This window comes from Pezoporus wallicus, unplaced genomic scaffold (genome assembly GCF_028554395.1).
Source record: "Pezoporus wallicus isolate ANWC-B61680 ecotype Strahan unplaced genomic scaffold, APGP_CSIRO_Pwel_v1 contig_9450, whole genome shotgun sequence".
In the NCBI taxonomy this organism is placed as follows: Eukaryota; Metazoa; Chordata; class Aves; order Psittaciformes; family Psittacidae; genus Pezoporus; species Pezoporus wallicus.
Window position 1 is genome coordinate 75393 of NW_026637444.1, and position 16459 is coordinate 91851.

At 51.1% G+C, this 16459-nt stretch overlaps 1 protein-coding gene across 2 annotated transcripts in view; it reads left to right on the forward strand.

The window, feature by feature from the left end:
- Positions 1-648: 648 nt before the first annotated feature.
- MTMR14 (myotubularin related protein 14) overlaps positions 649-16459 on the forward strand; it is a 28867-nt gene continuing 13056 nt past the window's right edge. For both annotated transcript variants that reach the window (XM_057405520.1, XM_057405521.1), the window contains exons 1-16: positions 649-822; positions 908-1053; positions 3930-4038; positions 5044-5119; positions 5717-5777; positions 6151-6273; positions 6764-6837; positions 9253-9323; positions 10319-10393; positions 11711-11777; positions 12762-12847; positions 13131-13207; positions 13522-13558; positions 14808-14878; positions 15476-15525; positions 15744-15882. In XM_057405520.1, the coding sequence (XP_057261503.1) occupies positions 700-822; positions 908-1053; positions 3930-4038; positions 5044-5119; positions 5717-5777; positions 6151-6273; positions 6764-6837; positions 9253-9323; positions 10319-10393; positions 11711-11777; positions 12762-12847; positions 13131-13207; positions 13522-13558; positions 14808-14878; positions 15476-15525; positions 15744-15882 (1385 nt within the window). In that variant the 5' untranslated portion in view covers positions 649-699. The remainder of the gene's footprint in view (positions 823-907; positions 1054-3929; positions 4039-5043; positions 5120-5716; positions 5778-6150; positions 6274-6763; positions 6838-9252; positions 9324-10318; positions 10394-11710; positions 11778-12761; positions 12848-13130; positions 13208-13521; positions 13559-14807; positions 14879-15475; positions 15526-15743; positions 15883-16459) is intronic.

Below are 16459 nucleotides of genomic sequence, written 5' to 3' on the forward strand. Positions count from 1 at the left end.
CCCAACACACGGGTACCGGACCGCCCGTGGCCGGTGCGCAGTGGCTGAACTCCGCTTTCATGAGCTGCTCCATTCTCTCCCCCGTCCTGCCAAGGTTCGCGGCAGATTTACAAAGCAGACACATGCAGAGTGAAAAACTCGTTGTATTCTCCCGCAACGGAGCCGCCCGCCCGGTGCGGGACAGCGACGGCCGCTAACTTGGTACAAGGAGTCCCAGCTAGCGCCCGCACCGCTTTGCCGGTGCTGCCGCTCACCCGGCAGCTGCCACCGGCTTCATGCCTGCGCTCCCACCCCGAGCGGCCGGTTCGGGTTCCTCTCCCGGGGCCCGACCAACTTCGCCCCGTCCCTCCGCGGTCCTAAACGCGGTTTGCGCAAAGCCTCGGCGTCCCCCAGCTCCCGGTGCCGGGGAGCACAGCCCGCTCCCCGGCCGGGCGCCGCTCGTCCCGTGGCTCCAGGCCTTCCACAGAGCACCTCTCCGCCGGGGCCCTCGCGGGACCCGTTCTCACCCCGGCGGAGGGCGGTAGCACCGGTGAGCGCGGAGCGGAGCGCACCGAGAGCGCGGCCGTCGCACCCGGATGACGCCGCTGGCGGACGGAAGAAGCGTGGCAGCTGCGCTGCCGGTGACTGGGCGAGCGGGCGGAAGCAGCGGCGGCTGCGGGCGAGGCGGCGCCATGGGCCGGCGGCGGTGAGCGGCGCGGGATGGCGGCGGCCCGCGGCTGCCCCCCGGCGGGCTGCGGGGACCGCGCCCTGGCCGAGCTGCTGCTCGAGTTCTCCCGGGCTCAGTACCGCGCCAAGGACGGCGGGGGCGCCGCCGCCGCTAAGGTGAGGGACCCCGGCACTGGGGGACGTGGGTTACAGCGGGGACCGGGGTCCGGTGCGGCGGGCGCTGACCGGTGTCTGTGTGCAGGTGGATCGGATCGAAAGGCGGTGCCTGGAGCTCTTCGGCCGCGACTACCGCTACAGCGTCATCTCCAACGCGCACGGCGAGGTCTGCGCCCACTACCCGCGGCACATCGTCCTCCTCGAGCGCGATGCCGGCGTCGGCCGCGACCCGTAAGGCTCCCGGTACCCCCGGTACCCCCTCCCCGCACTGCTGGCAGCACGCAGAGGTGGCTTCGCGTCTTGCCCCGGGTTGCTTCCCCGCCTGCCGGGTGGAAGCCCCGTCGGGCTCGCTGTGCCTAATTATAGCGAGCGGTGTCATCCGCTTCCGGGCGCCCTTCGCCGCCTGCCAGGGCTGCGCTCCCTGGGCTCCTGGGTGAAAGCGGTGACCTGAGGGGGTGCGAAGGGACCGGGGCGCTTGAGCAGAGCCGAGCACGGTGTTAGGTCCTACCGAGCGCTGCTCGTGGCTGGGAGCGGGGCTGTGTGATGCTGTCCTTGCCGTGATGAAGTGCCCGTGGTCTTGCTGGAAGGCCTCTGGTTAGAGAAGGTTTAGTTTGGGAAGCTTTTTGAGGTGAGGGGTGCTGCTAGAGGCTGCACAGATGAGACAACCTCGGCAGAAGTTCTCCCCTCACCGCGCTTCATGTGTCAGGGGATGCTGCAGGTTAGGGAGCTAGCGGGCAGTGCTGGCTTGCAGTTCAGCACAAGTCTAAGCCAACCTCTCTCTGGACTTTGACCTGCAAGCTTACAATCACGTTGGTCTGACTTCTGGCTGTTAGCTGCTCCCTGCGGCTCCAACCATAGCCTCTCAGCTTTTGTTTTCTCTTCTGACAAAGCATAATGCGATTTTGCTGCCTGAACCGCGTCCATGACAAGAGTAACACGTTCAAAAGGATGGTGGTCACTGAGTTCCGTTCCTGTGTCCAGCTGCTTTGCGTGAGAAAGGCAAACTGTTAACCACACTGCTGGCACGTGGGCTGTGTGCTGTGGGAGGGGGGGTCTTTAGAAAACAGCCCCAGCTGATTGTCAGGTGAGATGATTCCTGCTTACTGGTTGGATCAGGTTGGAAAAGGTTAACCCCCTTGCTGCAAAAAAAGGGAAACTCAACTCTGAAGCTGTAACGGTGACCGGGAGTGTTTTTAGGGAAGAGGAACAGAATGCTTCTGCTTTTCTTGTTCTTGCAGGAGGAAAGGATGCTTCACTCCCCTAATGAGTGTTCAAAATACACTTGCACTCAGTGGCCTCTTTTCTTCCAGGGTTTTGCAATCAGCACTGGCAGTTACACTTGAGTTACTGATTCTTTCCACATCTCCATTTGCTGTCCCAGAGAGTCATGGAAACCATGACCTCCATCAGCCCTCTCCCCCTGATTTCTGGGTGATAATCTCTGTAAAAGCTGCTGGTAGTTTTTAGACTAATCTGGGTTTCATTTCATCATTGTACTTTATGGCCTAATGATAAAACAAAGACTGTGCTTCTCTGTGTTACAGAACACAAATGAAGGGGATGCTCCTTCTAGGTCTTTGTCTGCTTTTCATCTTGGTAATGTCCTTAACCAGTTGGTAAGATCTTCTTGAAGTGTGCGGGGTGCTTCTCACCTCTCCCCAGGGTTTCTGGGAGCAGGTCTTAGCTATGTGAACTCTGCAGTGCCCCATCAGCTCTGCTGCTGCAGCTTATTCTGAAGCCAGGCAGGGAAGCAGCAACGATTGAGTATTTTAAGCCCAGATTGGTTTCTTGATCCTGTTTCCTCTGTGGCTGGGCAGCTGGAGCAAGAAGGGGTGCTTCCTCCTCAGAGTTTCTAACAGGACTCTGAAGTCAGGTAGGTGCAGGGGGTAGCAGAAGGAATTTAATTCATGGTTTTGGCTCCTTGGTCAGATGCTGCTCACAAGGAGTCAGAGAAAGTAGCACAGTGAATTCTGACACCCAGGAGCTCCTTTGCTGCGCTTAGAGGCTTCTAATGTCCCCCCAGAAGGAGCAGGCAGATGCTTCAGGTGATGGAGGCAGAGGGATGTGCTCAGTTCTTTACTGTGGCTGTGCCTGATGAAAATGTCCAGATCTCGGACACAGGCCATGTCTTTGGTTTGACCTGACCATACTGTGATGTGACTGCACTCCAAATGTTGCCCTGGCTACCCAAAGACAAGCAACTTCAGGCCTAAAATAGAGTTGTTTGCTCTTATAGGAAATGTCTCTTGCATTTAAAAAGATTAATTCACGTTTGGGGTCTCATTTTTAGGGGTAGGGTGGGCAGGGAATTAAGACAGAGATAAGGTTGCCCAGCAGTGTCTTCTGGAAAACAAACTTCTGAAGGTACCTCCCCACTCAAACACCTGAAAGTCAAAAGAATGAAGAGTTAAGGTACACGTTATTCCTTCCACCTCATTCTCCACGTTGCGCCAGGCAGCCTGAACGCTGCTCCTTCACACTGCTGTTGGAGTGCTCTGGTTTCTGAGCCTTTTTCAGTAGTTCCCTCCCACCTGAGCTGCATTTAAGCACTTCTCCCTCCAAGAGCCTCACACCTGCTCTTCAGAGCAGCCTTTCCCCTTACTACAGCAGTCTCCTTACAACCATGTTTATTTACTATGTTTACCTCTAGCTTTGCTGGTGATGGTTCTTGAGAAGAGTGGCGCATGGGTTGTGTGCTGAGAGAAACCTGGTGTCTTGTCTCGGCTCCTGGGGAGGTGCTTCTCTTACAATTGCTGATATCTCAAGCATTTGATTTTTTGCTGAATGCTGTATTCTGGACTTGGAAGCAGTGCCATGGAGCTATTCTGGTAGCACCATCTTAAAGTTCTTTTTTCCCTCTGTATTTGTGTTTGCAAAGGAAACAGAAAGACATGTAGAAAAACAACCCCACAACCAAATCTGGATGTCGGAATCTGTCAAAGTTTCAAAATAGTTGGGAATTACACACAAAGGAATCTCTTCTCAAGCAAAACAATACTTAACAGAAGTGCCTTCCTTGCTTGCTAACTTCAGAGGTGGCTCGTCTATGAAAGGGATGGGGATCACAGGAGATGCTCTGTGTACTGAACCCAGTCTCTGTCCACTAGGTTTGAGAGCACTGTGCAGGTTGGCAAGCTGCAGGACCTCATCAACCGGAGTAAGATGGCAAGATGCAGAGGCCGATTCGTCTGCCCAGTCATCCTGTACAAGGGGAAGGTAAAGCTTCATGGGTCACCTGTCTTAGCTTCAAAAATGACCTTTCTCCCCATTTGACCTATGCAACCACATCTTCAGGTGGTTGTTGCTTTTCTGAAGGCTGTAAAAATCCTTCCTTAGGTACAAGCAGGCAGCCTGTAGTAGCAGGTAGCCTGTCTAGGCTGTATAAGTCATTGGGGGGGGGTGTCAGGCTATTTTACCCCACCATTGCACTATAGAGCTAACATTTCCTCCATGCACATGTCCCTTGGGAAGGACCAGAGGTATTTGGTCTTTGAGAGGGGAAGGACAGCTATTGCTGCTTTCTACCCCTGACTCTTCCCAGCAGTGACCTCCCTTTGAATAACTTTACGCTCTAAAGAAAAGTTTCCCTGTGTGTTCCCTGGGGAGGCAAGATTGCATTAATGCTCTTATGAATGTGTGGGCTTGTCTGCAAGGGGAGCTGTAAGAAAGTGAAATTACATTCGTTTTCATGTGGATTAGTTAAACTGCATTGAAGCCCTGTAGGAATAGTCTCATTTAGAGTTTAAATAGCTTCATTCAGTTTTCTTTAGTTCAATTTAGAAACACTGGATGAATAGCAAAACACCCGTGACCATTTTAATGTGGCTTAACTGAAGCCATTGTGGGCTGGACCTGCTGACCTTTACTGCCTGCAGTCATGCTGGGACCATCTATAACCTTATCCACAGGGATGTGGAAATAAGACTCAAGCAGGGTATTAACAGAACACAGAACGTGCTAACTTGGCAGGAGTTAGCTGTATTAGTGAACTGGAGAACTAGAAGTGAAAATGTGATTTAAAAACCAGCTACAGATAAAGGCACTTGGGAGTTTAATGTATTTGGAGAGTTTGATTTGGACCAGCGTTGCAGGGGAGGCTGCTGAGAAGGTCATTGCTGTAGGTACCAACCAATTCTATGTAACATGACAGCAAATAGGCCAGAGACCTGGAAGGGAAAGACTCCTGGAGCATGGGTGATTAATAACTAAATCTTCCTCCAGCATATTTGCAGATCAGCAACACTGGCTGGCTGGGGAGAGCTCTATGGGCGCACTGGCTACAACTATATCTTCTCAGGTGAGTGAGGAGCTGTTTGTCACTGCCTGGTCAGGCTTGTCAGTGCTGGGACAGTGACCTACACACAAGTGTAAGATCTTCCTAATGCAGAGCTCTAGCATGGACTTGAGGCTGAAGAGTGAGTTATGGGAAGCCTGTAGGCAAGTAAGGCAGCCCAGAGAATCAGGGTGCTGATTCCAAAAAACATGGGAAGTGAGAATAATAGAAGAAAGGATAGGAACTTGCTGATGCTTGATTAATCATTTGGAATCAAATCTTCCTGGTGGTGACATATACTGGACTGTAGGGAAGGCTCTTCAGGGAGTATTGGGTAGCTGTAGTGTGGGTAGCTGGGATTAACAAAGCACTGTGTAGCGCTATTGGGGTGTCCTGGCTGTCAATAATGGGTTGACCTACCTAGGTCCTTTGCAGTGACAAGGGAAGACTGGGCTACATTAGAAAATGGGCTTTTTGGGAAGAGCGAACGTGAGGAACTACTGAGAGCACATATGTGTGGAGGGAGGGTGCCAAACCATGGCCTTTTCGGGCATACACGTCTTGTCAGATGGAGAATCACATTGGTTTACACAAGCTTCAGTTCTTAACGCTTCATTGCAGGAGGTTCTGATGATGCTTGGGCAGATGCAGAAGACATCTCAGAGGAGGATTCCGCACTTAGGTTTGTATGCATCACTGGAATGGGGAAAAGGGAGTTTGAATCCTAGAATACCAGGTTGGAAGGGACATCAAGGACCATCTGATCCAACCTTTCTAGGCAAAGTATGACCTGGACTAAATGGTCCAGCACCCTGTCCAGATGAATCCTAACAAAGCTAGGGAGTCCACCACTTCCCTGGGGAGATCATTCCAATGGCTTGGACCAAAGCTGGCTCAGCCCCTCAGGGGTTGGACAAGGCTCCTGCTGTGCAGCTTATGGCTGGAAGCACTTCAGGAAAGGACTTGTGGCAGTGTTGTGCAAAGAATCCCACTCACCACGATCAGTCATTGAATTCCAGGCTCTTCATCTTGCTTTGCCTTGTTCTGTCCTGAAGGAATGCAGACTCCCAGCTGTTTGACAAGGTCAGAGGGCACGACATCAAGCTGCTTCGGTACCTGTCTGTGCGCTACATCTGTGACCTGATGGTGGAAAACAAGAAGGTGAAGTTTGGCTTGAAGTGAGTGTGGGTTCATTTGTTTTTCTGCAGCATAGCCCTTACATGGAATTGCTATTGGGCATGCTCTCAGCATCCTGGGAGCAGTCCCACATCAGGATCCACTATAATTGACTGCTATAAAGAGAGCCCTGAGGTTTTAGGCCAGAGAAAGCTGTATCGATGGGCAAGATAGCTGCTGTCATCTGCCTTCTGCAGTCATTTTTTTCTCTGTCGAGCTTGTGCTAATGTGACAGTCCCCCCTTCAGCAAGGGTGGAGTAAAGGAGCCCTCTGCTTGTCTATAGGAATAGGGGGAGAAGCTTCTCCTGGTATTTCTCTCGGAGGAAAGCTTTAGTGGTTTTGGGCTGTACCTCATTATTTGGATGTGTTGGGTAACTTCTGCTCGCTGCTGAGTCAAGCCACGGTGCAGGGAGATGTGACAGGTAGCTTTTTGGGTGCTGGTATTCCCGTGAAAAGCACTCACAAATGTCTGTTCTCCTCTTGTCCATGCAGTGTGACGTCTTCTGAGAAGGTGGACAAAGCTCAACGTTACGCTGACTTCACGCTTCTCTCCATCCCATATCCAGGTACAGGACTGATGTCCAGAGGGACTCCCAAGGGACAGGTGACAATCTGCTTCTGGGGACTGGGAACTATCTGTGTGTCTGTGTGGTGAAATGACTGTGGCTTGCTCAATATTTCCTATGGTCCCTCTGGAGAAAAGCTCTTTTAAACTGTGCAGTAATCTGGCTGCTCTGCTGCTGTGAGTCAGCATTAGGCACTCTTTCAGGTGACAAAATAATTTCTCAGCAGTTCCAGTTAATTTGAGTGCAGAGAAAGAGTCCCAGAGGTGGAGATGGGGTTAATACAGCCTTTGGAACCCCTGCAGCTCCAAACTACTTGATGCAAAACATGTATCTTGCCCTGTGTTATATAAAACCCCAATACCTAAGACTATTTTCTAGTGCTGGTGCTGCAGAGCACCATTGTGAGATGTCCTCAGTGCCAGGCAGAGCTGTTAACCTGAGCCTGCCATATACAGATCTGATGCAGACCACTCCAGTCTGTCTCCCTGGCTATATTAGTCCCTGTGCCTAGCAACCACTGCTGGGTCACTTGCTGTGCTCTTAAAGATGAGCTGAATATTGCTGCCTGCCTGCTGATGTCAGGCTCGTTGATAGGATTGGATGTGAGATTGCTGTGCCTGCGGTCTGTCTGCAGGAAAGGACTCTTTCTTCCATACACACAGAAAGGAAGAAAGCCAAACCAAAACCCTCAAAACTGTTGTGGATGATCCAAACCCAGACTTTTCCTGGATTACTGGTTGTTGCCCTTAAATATACATTTTATTTCATAGAACCGTAGAATGATTTGGGTTGGAAGGGACCTTAAAACCCATCCAGTTCCAAACCCCTGCCACAGGCAGGGGTAGCTTCCACTAGGACAGCTTGCTCCAAGCCCCTGTGTCCAACCTGACCTTGAACACTGCCAGGGATGGGGCAGCCACAGCTTCTCTGGGCACCCTGTGCCAGCGCCTCAGCACCCTCACGGTGAGAAATACACTGATTTAAAGATGTATTTCCTTTCATACAGAAATCAGTGACAATTCAGAGAAGCTGCATGAGGATTTCTGTCGAGTTTGCCATGCAGGTTGCTGAGGTGTACAGAAATACTGATTTCTGTAGCCCGTGGCACAAGGATATACACGTTGGCAGCATATTCCTCACCAGACTGAGAACATGGGAGAGACAGCATACACAGGCCTCTTGTAGGGTTTGTAAAGGATGAGGAAGAAGAGAGATCCTCTTGTTTTAGATGACCGAGTTAGTGTCCAGACACAGAATCACAGAATCCTTTAGGTTGGAAAGGACCTTTAAGATCATCGAGGCCAACCATTAACTCAGCACTGCAAAGTCCACTGCTAACCCATGTCCCTCTGTGACTGTCTGGGGTGAAAGATTTGGCTCAGAGTGGGTTATCTGTAGAAACTTTGGTGCTTTCCTGTGCAGAAAAGCCCTCTTCTCCATTTGACTGGTGTTTGGCACTTGTAGATGCCAATACTTACTGCCATAGTCCGTTGTTCTTTGCTTTAAGCTGTTGTTTAATTGGAGTTAGATCTCAGCTGACAGATTGCTGCCTGACTCTGTGTTTCTGGGGGCCAGTCCTGTCCTTGTACAGACTTTTTTCCACCATTGGAGTTACTTGTGACTTGCAGGGTAGGAATCATTGCCTGTGTTCAGCACGGGTGTTTTGGTAGTGTCAGGGGCACTCTGGCACTGCTGGTGCACACACAGTACATTGGGAGAGGTGTTTGTGTATCCTGCAGGCAGCCTCAGTGCTAGCGGTGCTGCTCAGCTGTGACAAGTGACTGCAGTTTGCAGCAGAGACTTCAAATAGTTGTTTGAAAAGAGCAGAGCCAAAGGACAAGCTTCAGGGGCAGAGGGCTTGGAGGAAGCCTTGGAAGTGGTTATGTACCTGCTTCCTTCAGATAGGGCAGTTTGTGTGTTTGAAAGAGGGAATGTGAGAGAAATCACAGCAGCCTCTGGCAGAGCTTTTCGTGTTGCCTGCAGCAGATGCCCTGTGAAAGCTGCCTTTCCCCAGGGCTCTGCCAACACCTCCTTTTGCTGGCTCCTTCTCACTCAGCATGTCAGGCTGATGCCTTTAGATCTGTGCAAAAGCCCTTGGCCCTGGAAAGTGCAGCTCCTTGGTGAAACCTCTTGTTTGGGAAAGAAGGAAACCAGTCCCTCAGACTCCCCATTAGCTGTGAGTTTGGAGTTTGCCCTTTGCTGTGTGAGTGTGTTCACTGCTGAGTGCTCGGGGTTGTGCTGCTGGGAGGCTGTGCTGCACTCACTGATGATTACTGCTCTTCTCTTCCCGCAGGCAGCAGTTTTGATTAGTTTGGTGCTTTGGAGCCCGGGGCTGCCAGCACTTCCAGTCCCACAGGGCACTTCAGTGGGTAGATCTCAGTCAGCTGAACTGTTCATTATCTCCTCTTCTTGCAGGCTGTGAATTTTTTAAGGACTACAAAGACCGGGATTATACAGCTGAAGGTCTCATATTTAACTGGAAACAGGTACCTGGAGGTTACAAAATGGAGACCTGAGGGGGTTACTGGGCTGGGGTCTCATCTCAGAGTTCTTAAGCAAGGTCTATATGTCATAGAGTCATAGAATCGTTAGGGTTGGAAAGGACCTTAAGATCATCCAGTTCCAACCCCCCTGCCATGGGCAGGGACACCTCACACTAAACCATGGCACCCAAGGCTCTGTCCAACCTGGCCTTAAACACTGCCAGGGATGGAGCATTCGCAACCTCCCTGGGCAACCCATTCCAGTGCCTCACCACCCTTACAGTAAAGAACTCCTTCCTTATATCCAATCTAAACTTCCCCTGTTTAAGTTTTAACCCGTTACCCCTTGTCCTATCACTCCAGTCCCTAATGAAGAGTCCCTCCCCAGCATCCCTATAGGCCCCCTTCAGATACTGGAAGGCTGCTCTGAGGTCTCCACGCAGCCTTCTCTTCTCCAGGCTGAACAGCCCCAGCTTTCTCAGCCTGCCTTCATACGGGAGGTGCTTACTCCTGATCACAAGGAGGAAGCCATTAGGACAAACAAAGCAGTGAATGTACTGAATTGCTAATTGTAAAATCTGTATGTAAAATAACTGAATTGTTATCCTGCAGTGCTGCTTGAGCTCTCATGCAGGGCATGGGTCGCTCCTGGGTTTGGATTTGAGATCTTACTGATAGCCTCTGTTATTTCTGTCTTCATATTCTGTTTTCTGCTGAGGGAGATGGTTGAGTGGAGCAGCCCTAGAGGAATTCAGGAACTAACATGCCTTATCACTGACTTCCACCATTGGGAGCACAGAAAAGCTCCTCTTCTCCACTAGCCCTTCTAAGAGGCTATGAGTTAATTCTTACCACTTCATTTTTCTGCATTCAAAGATGCTTTGCTGAGATGTTTTCTTTCAGATGCACCAGTTGGCATTTATTGTTATAGTTTTTGCTGGAACTCACTGCCTTCAGATCAGGGCTTTTCTCTGACCAATTGTGTTTGTTTTTTGCAGGATTATGTAGATGCTCCGTTAAGTATCCCAGTCTCTCTGACCCAGTCTCTGAACATTGACTGGAGTGAGTACCAGGTGAGCAAAGCAGCCATCTCTGTGGGAGCTCATGAATCCATTCAGGAAGGATCAGTAATGATTTGAAGCCTGACTTGCTCCCGTTGCCATAATCTGGCTCACTTCATACCATCCCAGTGGGAGCGAGGCTGCTTACTTGGCTCTTCACATTGGCAGTGGAAATCCTCTATCCAAAGGCTTGATGTGTCCTGAGGCAGCTGGCTGTAACGTCCAAGTTTGTTCTGTAGCTGTGTAAAGCTTGCAGTCCCTTAGGGAGTTCCCTTGCTAACAAAAGCAAGTAACATGCCAGGAAATGGCAAGCAGTGTTACTTGTTCACAGTCTTAGCTCTGCACATGCTTCCTTGACTGTGGAGAATCTTGAGAGAGGTCAGCCTTCCCTTCTGCAATCAGCAGCCAAGGGACTTGGCACCTTCTTCACGGCTCCTGTCCTTTGGGAGAGGAGTAGAAAATCATATTTGCCTGTAGCATGTCTCCTTGTTATTGCAACAGCATTACAAATGATAATTGAACTCCTGTGTTTGCCCAAGCTTCAAGGTTTACCTCTGTTCTAGCAGGGAGCATCACCTTCTACTGCTGATGACTGTGCTCCACTTCACACATCAGTGGACCCACCAGCCCCTCCAGGTTTGGTGCTGATTGGTTGTGCTGGAGCGTGTCACACTCCTGTGCTCTCTGGCTGGAAGCGCCCCATGAGCAGAGCTCCCCATGTTGGGCCAGTGTTCATCAGTCAATGATTTAAATAAAGCAGAATCATGCACAAGCAGCTTGCAGTGTTGAAGCAGAACTGATGGGAGCACAGCTTGTTTATGGCTAGAAACTTGTTCACTAGAATCCTGAGCAGCCAGTGTTTTACAAAGGATATTAAAAATTGAGGAGGGCATAATAAATGCAGATGCAGAAATGATCTCAGGATGGAGAAGGTGCTTCACTTGAAGCTGAAGTTCTCAGGCTCCAGCTAATCACAGAGGTGATGGAGGGTTGACTTGATTAATGTAGAAGTACATTTGCAGGGAGAAAATACTAATTCTAAAGCGCTCTTCAGTCTGGGGAAGAAAGGCTGCGCAGGAAGCAATGTCTGCAGTCTGAAATCAGACCTTCAGATAAGGAGGAGTCTTGTGTGTTGTTTCTGAGGATGATCTGTTGGAACATGCTGCCGAAGGATAGATGATCTGTCACCCCTTGTTGAGGTGCTTCTCTAGGCAGAGATGTTGGCAAGTGCAAGTTTCAGGCTGTATTTGTGATATAGAAAGGCTCTGAATTGCACAGCAGCCTTTTGCTGTGGGCAGACCTTTATCATCAACATTTCTCTTCCTGCAGAGCTGGGATCTTGTACAGCAGACACAGAACTACCTGAAGCTGCTGATCTCCATCATCAATAGTGATGGTAAGGCAAACTCCTTGCTCCCAGCAGTCTGAACTGGAGTAGTTGCTGTCTCTGGAGGAACAGCTCATCATCCACTGTTCTAATATCATCATATTAGTGCCACTGTGGATCAATTCCCAATATAGAAGAGACACTTTATAGACATCTTCACTTCTCTCCCTTCAGAACAGGGTGATTCCTAGTATCTCAGGGCTCCAGCTCCCCTGTTGGAGGGAAAGCCATGTCCTCTCAGGGATGGAGAGATAGCTGGAAATATGAGCTAATGTTTTACTGCTTTAAAACTGAAAAAAGGAAGCATTTGTTCCTCTGCTTCTTGACTCTTGCTCGTATTTTGCTGGACACTTGTTTTGTCCCCCCAGTCCAGGGTCTCATTAGGTGCCTATTTATGAGCCCTTTCCATCCTCTGTCATCACACCCAGCTCTTTGAAAGGTGTGTATTGCCCTATGCTGGCATTCCATTCCCTCTGGGCACTGTGAATTTGTACCTAGCACTGTTGGACAGATGAAGCCAGCTACAGACTCCTGCAGCAGTTGTTCTGGGACATACTGGGTTTTCTGGAGGTCACAGGAGTGTGTGTGTGCCTCTGCTCAGTGTGGGTTGGTTGGTTGGTGAGACTGGAAAAGCGTTCAGTTGGAGCAGGTTTCTATGGGATGAGGGAATAGGTTGTGATAGAGGGGTGCAGCTGGGTAGGTGCATGTTCTGCGTAGCAGAGTGATGTTCATACCTAGTGACTTCATGTCCTGAGCAGCTGTCAGGACCAGGACAGCACATCAGCTGGGGCTGCTGACAGCCCAGGACACTCTGAGCTGCTTGTGGGCTGCCGGATTCAAGACAGAATGTTCTGGTTTGGTGGATGAGCTCTGCTCTTGAGCCTGGGCAGGGGGGCAGAGGGCAGCTTGTCCTTATGCATTTGCCAGGAAGTCATTGCTTTTGTTGCAACATGGGGTTTTTGTCCTTCTCCTTCCTTCCCCTGCCTGGAGCAGATGACAGCGGGCTCCTGGTGCACTGTATATCCGGCTGGGATCGAACTCCTCTCTTCATCTCCTTGCTACGCCTCTCCTTATGGGCCGTGAGTACCTAGCTGACCTGCTCTGCTTCTGGGGGTGGTTGCTTGGAGGGTGGGTGACTGTGGAGCAGTTAATGTTTCTTTTGACTATGTTGGCTTCAGAGGGGGTGTGGATTGGCTTTGATGTGGAGCCCAACATGCTCTGCCCTGCCATCAGAGCACTATCACAGGCAGGTGGAGCAAGCTGGGCATCTTGGATCACCATGACAGTTTCCAGTAGATGATGAATTCCCAAGTCCCAGCCCCTAGGGCTGCTGCCTGAAGGCTGTTCTCATTTGCTTTGCAGGATGGGCTGATCCACGCATCCCTGGAGCCATCTGAGATTCTCTACCTAACAGTGGCCTATGACTGGTTTCTCTTTGGGTAGGCACACTAAGTTTTACTTGCATATACATAGGTCATAGAATGGTTTGGGTTGGAAAGGACCTTAACATCTAGTTCCAGTCCCCTGCTATGGGCATACATCCCTGCACAGCAGGGAAGAAGCCATCAGGGGATTCGTGTTTACTCACAACTAAAGGTGGATGTTGGGGCAGCTCCCAGTGAGCTGTGACAAGAGGGGACGAGGCTGTTTTTCACCTGGAGGCTCAGGCATGGGGCTGTTCTTGAGAGCTTTGTGCTCTTCTGCTCATTCTGGCTTCCAGCATGTGACTGAGCTGCTTTTGCTCTCTTTCCAGGCACATGTTAGTCGATCGACTCAGTAAAGGAGAAGAGGTGAGTGCTCTGGAGCACTGCTTTCTATTCTCGGGATACTTGTTTACAGGAGCAGCATTCACTGCTGCTTCTGGTCATACCAGTGCTTTGGCTGGGCTGCTGAAAGATTATTCAGCTGCTGGAAACGTAGGAGGTAGGAGTCTTGCCCCATCACTGCCTGATGTATAAGGTGAGGGAATGCTTTTCTCTTGGGCTGCAGTTGGGTTGATGGGTGTCAGCCCTGCCAGTTGTGCTGTGCCATTAGAGTTCAGGTCCCGGGGTAGGTAGGACTGTGCTCTTCAGCTCAGCAGTGAGAAGGGATGCTTAAGGCCTGTGACTCCTGGAAATAAAGCTGTCTCATCTAGTGTGCTTGTCCTGAGCACCAGCCCTCCTGCCTGGGTGCTGCAGCTGCGTGTGGCTTGCGTGTCACCACAGCTGCTTGTGCTGGTTCCAGTGTGTGTGTTTAGGGTGTATCTGTGGGTGCACAGATGGGGTTGGGAGGCAGTTAAGATTAGTGGAACTAATTCTCTTCATATCTTTCACCGTTAAACAGCAAAAGATGATTGCTGTGACTGTAGTTGCAGCATCATTTTTGGGTAGAGATCCGGAGGTGGAAAGCATGTCTAACCCTGTAGCTAACCTCCTGCTCCTCAGACTCTCACCTCAGTAGGAAATCCCCTGCCTCTGAACAGCAGAGCCAGGACCTTGGCCTATTTTCCATCTTTCAGTTTTCCAGCACCTCTGTATTAGTATCATTCCTCCCATCCATTGCTTTCCCAGAGCTCTGCTGACTCGAGCGTGGCAGCTCTGCTCTGGTGCCTGCATGGCCGAGGGCAGAGTCTGTAGCTGCAACAGGAGAGGAGGTGCATGGCTGCCTCTAGCACTCCCTGCAAGCCACTGCAGGAGGAGAAGGTCCTGCTGGGTTTGCTGCTTACCTGGGTGTCCAGGCAGCTCCTGGGGTCATCCCTTTGCTGTTCTGCACTGATGGCACAAGTAGCTGCTGTGTGCTTGCAGCATGTGTGCAAGGCGTTGCTGAGGACACGTTTTACGCCTTCCCTTCTGGGCCTCGCCGTGGCAGGGAGCAGAGAGAGGGTCAGCTTAATGTGTAAGAGGAGGTCCAGGAAGGGATGGTGGCACCCATGGCGCATGGGAGGCTGATAGCTGCAGATTTCTTGTTATCTACCGCCTTCCAGCAGCTCCCCACCGAGATAAGAGGCTGATGGAGCCTCGGGTTCATTCCTGAACCGCTCTTCTCTCTCCCTTTGCTCAGATTTTCTTTTTCTGCTTCAATTTTCTGAAGCACATCACCTCTGAGGAGTTCTCTGCTGTGAAGTCGCAGAGGTAAGGAGCTTGTGCCTGCTGCTGCATGGGCTGCAGAGCCAGGGAGCTTGTTAGTGCCGTTCCTTTGGGGAGATGGAAGCCCTGGTGTCCTGGCCCACTTTTCCTTAATTTATTCTGCACTCTGAAGGCTGCAAAATGGGGCAGAGGCTTGTGAGGGGCCGTGTTGTGCTCTGAAAAACTGTCCATGCTCAAACGTGCTCTCTGCTTAATGACTGCCCATGGCTGCTGTAGCATGGATGACGCCAGAGCTCTGTGCTCTGGCTCAAGCAGGCTGCAGAAAGCTCCACCAGGCACTGCTGGGAGGAGCGGGCTGGCTGGTTCTTTAACATTAAATCCCTTCTGATGTCAGGAGGGGCAGAAAGAGCCAAAGCCCACCCAGGGGGCTCTGAATAAGCACGTGTCTGCCCACAGCCTGTTGCCACCCTCTCAAAGCACAGGGTTGGGACTGTGAGGACACTGGGATACTGCACAGCAGCCCCATCCCCTCCCCTCTGCCCATGCACAGCTAACTCCCAACTGCTCTCATCCACTGTGTGCTGCAGGGATGTGGCTGTGGCCTGAAGTGTGCCCAAGGTAACTGTGTCTTTCGTTCCCCAGAAGGAAGAGTTTGCCACCTGGCTTCACCCTGGAAGAGATCTGCATGCTCAGTGAGTGCTGCTGCCAAGCTTCAGCACCCATGGGTGCTGGTAATGGGTGATCGCTTGGGGGCTTGGGTTCCCAGCATCAAGGTGACCACACATGGGTATGCTTCCCTTGGGACCTCGCACCAGCACAGCCCCAGAGCGTGTGGGAATTGTGTTGCTTGGAGGGAGAGAGGAAGTGAGACCTAGGTGGCCTTCAGGTCCCTCTGTTTTGTTTTCTCTAGAGCAGAGAGATCGAGGCAGCACCACGAGTCTGAGCAGCGACTTCTCCCTGGGGATGGAAAGTTCTCCTGGAGCAGCCGGGAGCTTCACCTATGAAGCAGTGGAGCTGATGCCAGCAGGAGCACAGGCTCAAGCAGCATGGTGAGGAGATACCCACTCGGTGGATAACAACAGGAGCAGGCTCTGAGCACAGTAGAAAAGATACTTCTGAAGTCCCTCACCCTCTGGGTCTGCTTCTCTGTGGCCTGGGTTCCTTACAGTGGAGGGAGGAGTTTGTCAGAGGCTTTGCTGCAACTTGTGCTGCAAAGCTTCTGCACCAAAAACTGGAGACCAACCCATGTTAAAGACTGTCGAGCTCCTGTAGGGATGCTCCTGAAGTGTGTCCCCTGATAAAAGTAAAGCATCTTTGTTTCCTTTTCGTTGTTTCACTGTTAAACCTCCTTCAGAAAGGATTTCATTACTTCTAAATGTTGGTTCCAAACTACCAGAAAAATCACATTTGGCAGCAGCCTCCCCAGGGAAAAGTGGAGTCAGTTTTGCTGCCCTAAAATAAAGCTCAGTTTGTGGAAGAGGTTATAGAGGGGAGTATCTGCAGTTAGTGGTAGGTGGGCTGGGTGGCCAAGAATCCCCCCTAAGCTTTAGCCCCTCTACCAGCACAAGGTGTGAGCTGAAAGCCTTTAGTGCTGCTTAGAGATACTTCTGGTGGAGAACGTGGAAT